The 12,398-nt window shown below is 39.5% G+C and overlaps 1 protein-coding gene across 3 annotated transcripts in view; it reads right to left on the minus strand.

Annotated features, from left to right (window-relative positions):
- LOC124861568 (dedicator of cytokinesis protein 9-like) overlaps positions 1-5,766 on the minus strand; it is an 88,387-nt gene extending 82,621 nt beyond the window's left edge. Inside the window, exon 1 of one of the 3 annotated variants that reach the window (XM_047355385.1) lies at positions 5,499-5,766. In XM_047355385.1, the coding sequence (XP_047211341.1) occupies positions 5,499-5,612 (114 nt within the window). In that variant the 5' untranslated portion in view covers positions 5,613-5,766. The remainder of the gene's footprint in view (positions 1-5,498) is intronic. The other 2 variants (XM_047355393.1, XM_047355391.1) reach the window with 2 other exon arrangements.
- Positions 5,767-12,398: the final 6,632 nt, after the last annotated feature.

Here is a 12,398-nt window from a genome sequence, read left to right on the forward strand (position 1 = left end):
ATGTAACAAAGTGTAAAACAAAAATGCAAGGGATATGAATACCTTTGCAAGCCACTGTATTTTATCTTAAATATATTTATTTCAAGCACTGGGATGCCACAAAACATTAGCAGGCCCAATTAGGAAAAGAACCCTCGTGACCACAAAAAAACAGTAGCTGCAGTTACTCAAGACAACAAAGCTCAGCAGAGAACCGGACTCCATATCCTAGCACAGATATAGGTCAGCAGTGCTAAAGCATCTGCAAATCTACAGATTATCTGTGGCAGATTTTTACGGTCTAATCAGACCAAATCCTCTGGAGTAGAGTTGACTCTTAGTTCAAATAGCAGTGGTTTAGCTACTGTACCTAAAAAACTGGAGATGGCAAAGCTTTCAGGAGGCACTGTCCATGATTGTGAAGGGAGCAAGAAATTAACTCTGAAGAAGGCATACAAAAAACGTTCATAATTTTTTTTCATGAATCATACAATGTCTGTTGAATATGCTTGAAAGAACAAAGAGATGAATAAAGCCAACAGAGACTTCAGTGCCAACATTTCACACATTTGGAGGTAATTTTTAAACCTGCAGGGGCTGCCTTTATGGCTTGGCTTCCACTTTTATTTATTAAGCAGCCCCGCCTGAATTATTTATAGTACACTGCACAATATAAAGAGCATTTGCCATGTTACAGGTTTCTTCATTATTTGCTTTTTGTAAAACCTATAGTTCAGATCAAACACCAGATATAAGTGAAAATCAAATTTTTCCCCAAACCAATTAAATGGTAGTGCCACCCTTGGTGGCAGCAGCTGCCTTTTAGCTTTTGTAATAACTGTCCATGAGGAACTATGGCCCATTCTTCTTAGAAGATTTTTTTTTAATTTAGCCACATTGAAGATCTTTAAAGCATAAATGGCCTGTCATGTCACAGCACTTTCATTGTATTCAAGTCCGGACTTTGACTAGGCCGCTTCAAGACCCTAATTTTGTTCCTTCTGAGCCACTAAGTTGTAAACCTGCTGATTAGAATTCATGGTTCCATCTGTTACTGCAAGTCATCCAGGTTCTGGACCAGCAAAGGAGCCCCAAACCATCACACTACCACCACCATGCATTACCATCAGTATGATACTTTTTTTTGGAAATGTCTTAGTTTTAAACCAGACGTAAGACAACCCTTTGTTCTTTTTGGTCAACAGTGTTTTTCTTAATTTACCATACCACTTTATTTATTACGCATTTTAAAAACTATAATGCTGACCAAAGTGCTGTACAGAAAAACATGGAATCAAAGGAAGACAGACTCAGGGTAAAAAGTAACAGAACCATGAGATACAACAGTGATAAAAAAAAATAAAGGAATCCAAGAAATTAAACAAGTAAAACCACAGATAAACTCTCAATCTGGGTTGAAGGCCAGGAGGTAAGTGAGATTTAAAAACAACTGACAAAGCCTGTTTGATGTGCATTGGTAAACCATTGCAGAGTCTCACAGCAGCAACTGACACAATCTGTCACCTCTGAGTTTTAATCAAGTCTTTGAAATTACTAAAAGTCTATGGTCAGCTGACCTAAGAAAGCAAGATGGTTTATATTGATGCAGGAATCAAATTTGAAATTAAACTGGTTGCCAGTAAAGCGAGGCTAAAACTGGAGTCCTTCTTAAATAGTCTGCAGCATTTTTCACCTGATGAAGGTGAGCAAAGCATGCTCTCAGGAGAAGCTGTCTATATAGAGATGAAATGTAATATTGTTTCCTAAAGACTGAGCCTTGTGTAAGCAGGTAGAGAGAAAATAGAGGTCCAAGAATGGAAGAATGGAACCTTGTGGTACCCCACATGAGAGAGTAGCAGAGGTGGAGGAAACAATGTTAGTGCTGACACAGAAGCTTCTGTCTGAGAGGAATGACCCAAACCAGTTGAGAGCTGAGTTAGTGATGCCTACCCATTGTTCAAGCCTGGAAATTACATGATCTACAATGTCATAACCAGCTATCAGGTCCAACAGTACAAAAGAACAAACACCCGAATTGATTGACAATAAAACATCACTCAGAGCTGTGATGAGTTTTAAAACCAGACTAAAACACTCCCAGAAGTGAAACTCTCCCATGGATACCATATTGCCCCGTGTCGTTCTTGTTGTGGAATAATGAGTACTGACCTTAACTGAGACAAGTAAAGCCAGAAGTGCTTCATTTGTTAGTCTGGTTCCTGTGTGACCTCCTGGATGAGTGATAGATGCGTGCTAGGGTAATTATTCTAGGCCAACTGGCCAACCACTACTGGGAAAAGGTTCCCCACTGTTCCATGTTTTCTCTATTTGTGGATAATGACTCACACTGTGGTTCATTGGAGTCCTAAACCCTCATTAACCACTTTGTTTCCAGATATCTTCTTGAATATCCTGAGACTGGACATGATGCGTAGATTTTTTAGATCCTTTAGTATACTTCATGTTGCCAGACAAGTTCTATTTAAATTATTTCTTCATTCAATGGGTGTAGCAGTTATCAAGTGTGGTTGGTGAAATTGAACTCAGCTAGCCAGAAAATATGGTTAATCACAGTTACTTCAGAACTTTACTTTTTCTATACAGGCAGATTATATTAGATAGTTTTCCCCCTGTTTTTAAATTATTATTAAAAAACAGCATTTTGTATTTACTTATGTTATTTTCGTCTGAAATTAAAATGTGTTTGGTGGTGTAAAACAATTAAGTGTGAGCAAACAAAAAGCAAAAACAGAAGAAATCCAAAGGGGTAGATATGTTTTTATAGTAGTGTATGTTTGCAAGTGGCCTCACTTACAGGTCTAGATGATTTATTGCAGGCACAGGTATTCATAATTAATGGTCCTTAGAGTGCTCAGTGTGACACCAAGCTGCTTAAGTAAAGGGGGCAGGTGTAAAAATAGCACGGACACCCAACATCATCTCATGCATTATTAAATGCAACCCAGAGTTCTGATCTGTATCCTTTATGATACTCGACACACTGTGTGCAAGAGGACAATTAATGAACCTGTGGGGCCTAATTGCCAAGCAGACAATGAAATAAAGACCGATATAAAGACCATATATTTACCTGGAAGAAGGATTATTAATAAGTCCAGTAAAAAGATTAACCGCTTCCACGTGAGATCTTTAATTTCATTTTTAAAGTTTTAGCTAACCTCAGCAACAAGCACATGTCTGAGTTAAGAGCTTAACTGAATTTACTGAAGATGAAACTTGATTTGAATTGGTTGGCAGTGGGGAAACACAGGCACATTTTGTCTTTGATTGACCTAAATGAGGAATACGCGAGCCAGCTAATTAAAGACCATGGGGTTGGATGGTCCAGCCTCTGAAGGCTAGATCCTGGCTAGGCACAAAGGTTTGTGATTTGGAATGCTAGAGAAACTGTAAAAATATCCATATACTCCAGCTGGTTGAATCCATCTAAAGTGAGCACCTACTGGCAATATCTGCCAAATCTTTGGAGATGACATACTTTGATACAGTCCAGAGCTCAACAGGGACTAAGTTCTTTAGAGCCAAACCCAAAACTAGTTCAGATATGCAGTAAATATCCTGTTTTACTGCTACCAAAATACAAAATATTAAGGCCTGCACATACTCCAAAGGAACAGAGACATTTTTGGTTTTACTTCAGCATCAAGTATCAAGAAGAATGTTCTTTTTGGCCAGAGCATTTTATACTTCACAAGAAAATCGTCAAACTTCAAACTCCTGGAAAGTCCTCATGGGGCCCTCCCGCTGCAGAATAGTTTAGAGCAATAACCACACCCACCTTAAAATTCTGACCAATCAGATATTTGTGCATCAGGCACCAAACACAAAAATGTTTACTTTGACGTGTCAAGAAGCAGCTTCTAGAACTCCAAAACCATGTCTCCATGGACAGAAAGATGTCATGCAGAGGTGGCAGGGATGTAAAGAACAAAACATGATGATCTACAGTATCTATGTTGAAAACCCAGTGAACACTCGTTCATGTTCATGTTCAATTAAATGACCAATTGTCCTCCCACACCAAAGTTTGTATTGGAGTTCCACAGGGCCAACCACTTGGTTTACTTAAGCTTCCATTTTGTGTACTTTTGAGAAAGCATGGATAATACATATATATATAAATTGTAGGAGTATAACAGGACTATAATCATGGTGTGAGGATGCTTTTCTTTAGCAGGAGCAAAGAAGCTGGTCAGAGTTGAAAGGAGGAACGATGAGGCAAAATATAGAGCAATCCAAGAAGAAAACTTGTTACACAATACATAAGACTTGAGACTTGGCTGGAGGTTCACCGTTCAGTAGGAAACATATAGCCAGAGCAACAAATCAGTCCAAGTCCAGATGTAAATCCAGCAGAGAATACCTAAATGATGTACCTTTAGAGATGCACTTTATCCAGTCAGACTGACCATCAGCTGTTTTGCAAAGAAGAATGGGCAAAATCTTCAGTCTCTAGATGTGCAAAGCAGGTAGAGTGATACTCCAAAAGACATGCAGCTATAACTGCAGTGAAAGGTTTTTCTACACAATACAAAAGTACAATACACTTTTCCGATTAGTTTTTGTAAAAATTGTCAAAACTGTGCATCATTATCCTCCTTTAATCATAATTGTGTGCTATCTTGTGTTGATCTATTACAGAACATCAAAGTAAAATCCTGTGAAGAGTGAGGTTGTAGCATGACAAAATGAGAAAATATTCCAGGGCTACGAATATGTTTGCAATGCAGCACAAATTTGCATACTGTATTGAGACACATGAATATATAAATATATATTTTACAAATGTTTATATATAAATGACTACATATGAAGGGCAAAGAGGAAACTAAGTCAAATGTCTTGTTTGTGTGCAACAGAATTTGGCCAATAAAGTTGCTTCCGATGAACTGCAACTGACAGAGAAAGCAATTAGCAAGAAGAAAAAAAAACACATATAGTATATAACAGTACATATTGATATGTACTGTTATGCAACAAGACACAATCACACTGGAAGTGGGTTGACTCTGATCACACCATAATCACCACCTATAAAGTAGTGTCTACCTAAAACTAAATTAGGGGTTGTACACCTATATCTTCGGAAAAACAACTGAAAGATACAGTACACTTGTTCCTTCTATTTTTTGTCTTTAGAGGACTTTTTCTGTCAAACCTATCATGTTGCAAGGTGCATAGGATCAGGTGACAGATTGTACCAGTTGGTGTGCATGCATCCAGTTAAAGTGGCCAGTATGCATTTCAGTTACCTGGCAACCTCTTTGAGAAAGTTGTAACAAGAGTCAGGCATGAGAAACATGCAGTGGTAGCAAATAGAATAACTACACACAAACATACACAGACTACAGTGTACGTGAAACGTCATCAATAATCTAGTTGGCAGCAGTTTCTCATTATCTCTTAATGTACCTAAAATGATGGTTTGATTTTGCCTCATATAGTACCTACGTTTTTGTACGAGGGCCGAGAAAGAGTGAGAGCTGTTTTCTCCTTACCATCAACACTGAAGTTCTAACAGCCTCGGAGACGCTCTGCCTGAGCTCCGCCGCAGTCCCAGGCTTATTGAGCCCCCTGGTAAACTTCCTCGGCTCAGGCGGAGCAGAAGCCATGGCACAGTCCACCTTGCATCAAATAGCCAGGTACTGAGAGGAGCACAGTAATTCCGAGGTGAGACCGGGAACGTTGGGATTCTAAAGTATCCCTACAATAATACAGCTTTACAATGCCATTGTAGCTGAGCAAAACTTCAAACTTGCGTCGCTCATAGCGAACGCCGCAGCTCAGGAACCCGGAGAACAACTCCGACAATGCTTCACGCCCATTTTCTGTGTATTGGTATCCAATTGGACAGCACTGCAAACTAAGCGACCCATCATATCTCCGACCCACATCCTACGGGCATAGTTTTTTCCTGCTCTGCTAACGCATCAGTGTAATTAACGTGTTAGTTGTTATGTCTGCATAATGGTGCGACATTACCACTGTGCTTTCATACCTGCAAACCACTGAATTACCTTAATTACGCGTTGGTCTGAAGCTGACGTAGTCCGACACCTCCACCTGCTGGAATATAAGTGTAACTACCATTTAAAGAAGAGGAGTAGAAGACGCATTGGTTTTGCGGCGCCATATAAACTAAGCGTCAAGTACGTCCGTCATATGGACTGCGGTCAAGAGAGCCGACAATCAGGAATACGCGTCACGCCATCCGACGTTAGGTCTCTCTTAAAGATTAGCGTAGCGCATACAAGGTGCATTACGGTTATAGAGCAGAGCGGACACCGATCCTGGCTACGGTTGAGAAATTAAGAGGAAAACAGAAAAGTAACCTTCAGAACATTTATATTAATGACATATTTACAACTTTCACATATGTGTTTATGTAAAAAATAAATATTTAATCATTTTACTGTAGATGTTTGGAGAAATAGTACCTACTAATCCACTACTTATCCAGTATATGCATTTGTGTCACTTTCAGGAATTTATTTCTCGAAAATCATAAGAGGTGACAACACAATCTCTTCAAATCATATTCAAGTATTATATTTTGTGATAATATTTTCTTTCCATGGTTACAGCATATGCATGCAGCAGATGGGCTTGTGTACTTGCGGGACCCTTCAAAAAGTTCAAAGGAGCATCTGTCTGACAGATTCCAGTTTGTTCATGTAAATGATAAATCATCTTTAAACTCCAGGGTTAATTGTGGAGTACCACAGGGCTCAGTACTTGGGCCAATTCTCTTTACTATATATATGCTTCCAATAGGTCAAATTATCAGGCAGCATGGGATACATTTTCACTGTTACGCTGATGATACTCAGCTTTGCTTATCCATAAATCCTGATGAGCCCAACCAGTTAGATAGACTACAAGCATGTCTTGAAGATATAAAAACTTGGATCACTTTAAATTTTTTGCTTCTAAATTCAGACAGGACAGAAGTTGTTGTCTTTGGACCAGAGTCTTTAAAAAACAAACTGCTTAGTCAATCACTTAACCTGGATGGAATAAAATTGACCTCCGGTAATACAGTAAAAAACCTTGGTGTTATTTTTCACCAGGACATCTCATTTAAATCCCATATTAAACAGGTTTCTAGGATTTCCTTCTTTCATGTCCGGAAAAATGCCAAAATTAGAAATATCCTGTCCAGGAGTGACGCTGAAAAACTAGTCCATGCATTTGTTACTTCAAGGCTGGACTATTGTAATTCATTACTATCAGGATGTCCACAAAATGCAGTTAAAAGCCTTCAGCTGATTCAAAATGCTGCAGCAAGAGTTCTGATGAAAATTAAAAAGAGAGATCATATTTCTCCTATTTTAGCTTCCCTTCATTGGCTCCCTGTTAAATCCAGAATAGAATTTAAAATTCTCCTCCTCACATATAAAGCTCTTAATGATCTAGCTCCATCAAATATCAGAGATCTGATTGTTCCATACGTTCCTAACAGGTCACTTTGTTCTCAGACTGCAGGTTTACTGGTGGTTCCTAGAGTCTCTAGAAGTAGAATGGGAGGCAGATCCTTTAGTTATCAGGCTCCTCACCTGTGGAACCAGCTCCCAGCTTTAGTCCGTGAGGCAGACATCCTGTCTACTTTTAAGGCTAGGCTTAAAACTTTCCTTTTTGATAAAGCTTATAGTTAGAGTGGCTTAGGTTATCAGGGAGGGAGCCTTCCTCCCTCCCTGTTGGATGGAGTAAGGAGGAGTCAGGTTTAGCCTAAACCGGCTCAATTATGGTTGAGGTGCAAACACACCCTCCATTTCTGTTACCTATATGACCCCTTCTCTTTTCCAATGGTTATAATCAGTCTGACAGAGGGAGGTATCCCAATCCTTATGATTTTTAGTATAACAATGACCATCAGTGGGACCCTTTGTGGGGTTCCTTGAGATGACATTGTTGTAAATAAGCGCCGTTTAACTAAATAATCTGAACTGAAACTATCTGTGTAGTTATGCTGCTATAGGCTTAGGACATAACGACCACTTTCACCCTCTTCACTACATTCTCACACTACTCTCCAATTTTGCATTATTTGCTGTTATTTCAGTTTTTAACTTTATGTTTTCTCTCTATTCTCTTCCTAGAAGCTACACCTGGCCTGGCTCTGTGTACTCCTGGATCAGTGCTTCTTTGTTCTTTTTGTGTCTCTGCTCTGTTCTTTCTCTCAAACCCCCAGTTGGTCGTGGCAGATGGCCGCTCACACTGAGCCTGGTTCTGCTGGAGGTTTCTTTCTGTTAAAAGGGAGTTTTTCCTCTCCACTGTCGCTACATGCATGCTCAGTATGAGGGATTGCTGCAAAGTCAACGCCAGTGACTGTCCACTGTCTCTACATGCTCATCCAGGAGGAGGGAATGCTGCAAGTCACTGACTGGATGCAATCTGCTGGGTTTCCTTAGACAGAAAAACGTTTCATCCAATTTGAATAAACAGCTAACTCCGACTGCACTGTTCAATTGTTAGTATTAATTAGAATATATGTACCTGATTATTGTGAAGTGCTTTGAGACAACATGTATTGTGAATTGGCGCTATATAAATAAACTGAATTTAATCGAATTGTAGTCATACCTTGCAGCCCAAAATTCCGGTAAAAATGAACATAATGTCACATATCTGTACAGCAATTAATGGGCTTAGTGTTTTGTCTGGTGGCATCTTTGAAAGTGCCATTCAATTTGTCTCTTGTTGGGATTGCTGGCTTGTGGTGGTTTAAAATGTAGGTCCAAGGGGTTGCTTCAGGTGTGGCTGTAGGAAGCATTCCCCCAGACAGGGGAATGCTTCCTACAGCCACAAGTGTGGTTGGTGAAATTGGTTTTGACTCTTACTCAGTGATATTGTTGGAGAACTACAGTAAGCTTTTTTTTATCCATTTTTGTACAAACCTGAATAACAAAGCAGAGATGCACAAAACATGTAACCATCACAGCAAGCATAATACCAGTTTCCACAGACAAAAAGGTAATGCACTGGTTAAACTATTATTCTTTAAAAAATTAAGATGGGATCACAGTACAACACTATTTCCCGATTGTGATAATACTTTGGTTTCAACATGAGCAGACCCATTTCAGCACATGTCTGCTTCTTGAATAAAAGATAAATGATTACACTCTGAACCGCTGAATAAACGAGCGATCACACAGGACAGAATATATCTAAGCAAGCCAACTGAATGAATCAAACTGTCACACAAACTCATCATATAGTGACAAATCTTTAAGTAACTATATCTAATAATTAAAGTACACTTCTGAATGTGGGAAGCTTTATCTGTAATAAAACAAAAAGGGGAGTTTCTAATATAAATAACATGGACACTCTCTAATCCTGTGTCCCACCCTCCCTTTCAGCTAAGACTGTGTCTTTCACATTTATCAAGAAAATAATCACTTCACAAAAACTGTGTGACCATTTTTAAATCAGTTAATACAAACACAGCAATTCAATGAAAGTGATTGATGTCAGGTCATGTTAGTCCTCTCACACAATTGCTGGCTCACATAGTACATTTCATTGATAAATGTAATTAATAATACCTGTGACAAGTAAATTAGTTTCAAAATTATTGTCAGGTCTTTGGCTTTAACAACAAAATTTTCATCGCTTTGTTGTTCATGACAGATGATCAAGCTTATGAAGAATTCTTATCTTAGACCAAGGAATACCGTACCTATTGGATGACACTTTTCTTACAGATGGCAATGGCAGTCATGGAGGCATTTCCAGGCAAGCCAAGAATGACCGGGTTTCATTTGCACTGAAAATTCTTGAATCATGAGGTAATTGGGTAATTTTCATTTTTTTCCTGTGCGATATTCATTTCTTAATGTAGAAAAATAATACACACTTTAATTTAAGCTTTTGACATGGACAACAACAGCACAATGTGCTCAGCATCCAAACCACCAATGCCAGGGCCAGCCGTCACTGACTGGGTGAGTGTTGTAGAACCCATAGTATTTTGCAGTGATATATAATAAAGGTTTATTTATCATAAACATAAAAGTGAATCACCATCGATAGATGATTTATAACATTTGAATCACATGCATGTATCCATCAATAAAGTTTTTTAATTTCCTATAATTCTGTACAGGGTTGCTGGGAGTCTGGTGCCTACCTCAAGCAAAGATTTGGGTTAGAGAGTGGGCACACCTATAAAATGACCAAAAAGAAACTTACAATGAATATTGACAAGAACTTAACATTTGTGTGGGAATTTTACAGATTCAGTGTGACTTATGCATTTGGTGGTACCTTTTACAATGCATGAACATGGATCCTGCAGAGGTGCCAGAAAGGGAGAAAACAGCATGGGCCTGCCCACTATGTCACTAATAGAAGTGTTAATAGTTTTCAGGCTTTGAAGTTGTTGGTTAGTTAGATTTAGATCATTTTTTGGTTTGATAACTGTTGTTCTGTTTTTGTTAATACATTTCCGTTTATCTTAAATAAAAGGTTAGCAAAGTTGTTTAATCTCTGGTTATAGTTTAGGTGACCCCTTAAAATAATTTGAAGAGATGGTGTTGTCACCTTTTATGATTTTGGAGAGATAAATTCTGTGACACAAGTGACACAAATGCATATACTGGATAAGCATTAGTAGGTACTATTTCTCCAACAATCTACAGTAAAATTCTTAAATATTTATTTTTTACATAAACATGTATGTGAAAGTTCTAAATATGTCATTAATATAAATGTTCTGAATGTTACTTTTCTGTTTTCCTCTTAATTTCTCAACAGTTGCCAGGATCGGTGTCCGCTCTGCTCTTTAAGCGCAATGCACCTTGGTATGAGCGACGCTAATCTTTAAGAAAGACCGTGGGCTGGCGTGACTGTCGGCTCACTTGACCTCAGTCCATATTGTGAGAGGTAACATCACCTTGGAAGCAATAAATGTATTCTTGAAAAACAAATAAATAAATATATTAATTTTAGTACTACTTTCAATACTAGACAAAGCTAAATATCCACAAATCAAAAATAAAACAGAAAACTTGATATGAAACACTATTTACCTATAATACACCTATATGTTCTTTAATTTACCTAATAAAAAACCTCTATATACAATGGATTGGTTGTTATAATCATTAAACTCTAGTTACATGCTCAAGCAATGTCCAAATATTCATCAATTTAAATCAAGATTCAAGGAAATGGTTTGGTCACAATACATGCATGATTGTTGTTGTCAGGGAGGTTCTGACTGGGTCTGTAATATATATTTGGATATTGTGGCTATAATAAGAATATATTACATATGTTGATTATTTTCTTTATGTGTATTGGTATTGATATAATACCTTAGGTTGACATGACAGTGAAGAATTAGTTACTAAGCTGTAAATGGCAGCAATCATTTAATGCATTAAGGAATGGGGGATAGAGCAAATAGGTTTTTCTTTATCCCACTCCTTTCCAAGTTATTATTATTATTTCTTATTTTTTGTAGTCTGTAGTACATTATATTTATTTTCTTTTTGTTCTCTTATCAAGTATGAAGAATTTACACATTGTATTTCTTTTATTACTGGCTTGGAATATACCTCTGAAACAATAAACAACATAAGCAATTTTGCCCCTCCTTGAACCGCCACCTTAACGTGGTGGAGGGGTTTGAGTGCTCAAATGATCCTAGAGGCTATGTTGTCTGGGGCCTAAATGCCCCTGGTAGGGTCTCCCATGGCAAACAGACTGTAGGTGATGGGTCAGACAAAGAGTGGTTCAAGAATCCCTCATGAGGACCAAAATATCGAGGCACGTGACGTTGCCCGGTACGGCGGAACCGGGGTCCCACCCTGGAGCCAGGCCTGGGGTCGGGACTCGTCGGAGAGCGCCTGGTGGCCGGGTTGCTCCTCGCGGGACCCGGCCGGGCCAAGCCCGAACGAGAGACGCGAGGCCATCCCCCCAGTGGGCCCACCACCTGCAGGGGGAACCGTGAGGGACCGGTGCAAAGAGGATTGGGTGGCGGACGAAGGTGGAGACCTCAGTGGCCCGATCCCCGGATGCTTAGGCTGGCTCTAGGGACGTGGAATGTCACCTCGCTGGGGGGGAAGGAGCCTGAGCTTGTGCGGGAGGTCGAGAGATATTGACTAGAAATAGTCGGGCTCGCCTCCACGCACAGTGTGGGCTCTGGAACCCATCTCCTTGAGAGGGGTTGGACTCTCTTCTACTCTGGAGTGGCCCACGGGGAGAGGCGGCGGGATGGTGTGGGTTTGCTTGTTGCCCCCCAGCTCAGACGTCTCGTGTTGGGGTTTACCCCAGTGGATGAGAGGGTCATATCCCTGCGCCTTCGGGTTGGGGAGAGGTCTCTGACTATCATTTCAGCCTACGGGCCGAGTGGTAGTGCAGAGTACCCGGCCTTCTTGGCGTCCCTG

Source organism: Girardinichthys multiradiatus, chromosome 24 (assembly GCF_021462225.1).
Source record: "Girardinichthys multiradiatus isolate DD_20200921_A chromosome 24, DD_fGirMul_XY1, whole genome shotgun sequence".
NCBI classification, from domain to species: domain Eukaryota; kingdom Metazoa; phylum Chordata; class Actinopteri; order Cyprinodontiformes; family Goodeidae; genus Girardinichthys; species Girardinichthys multiradiatus.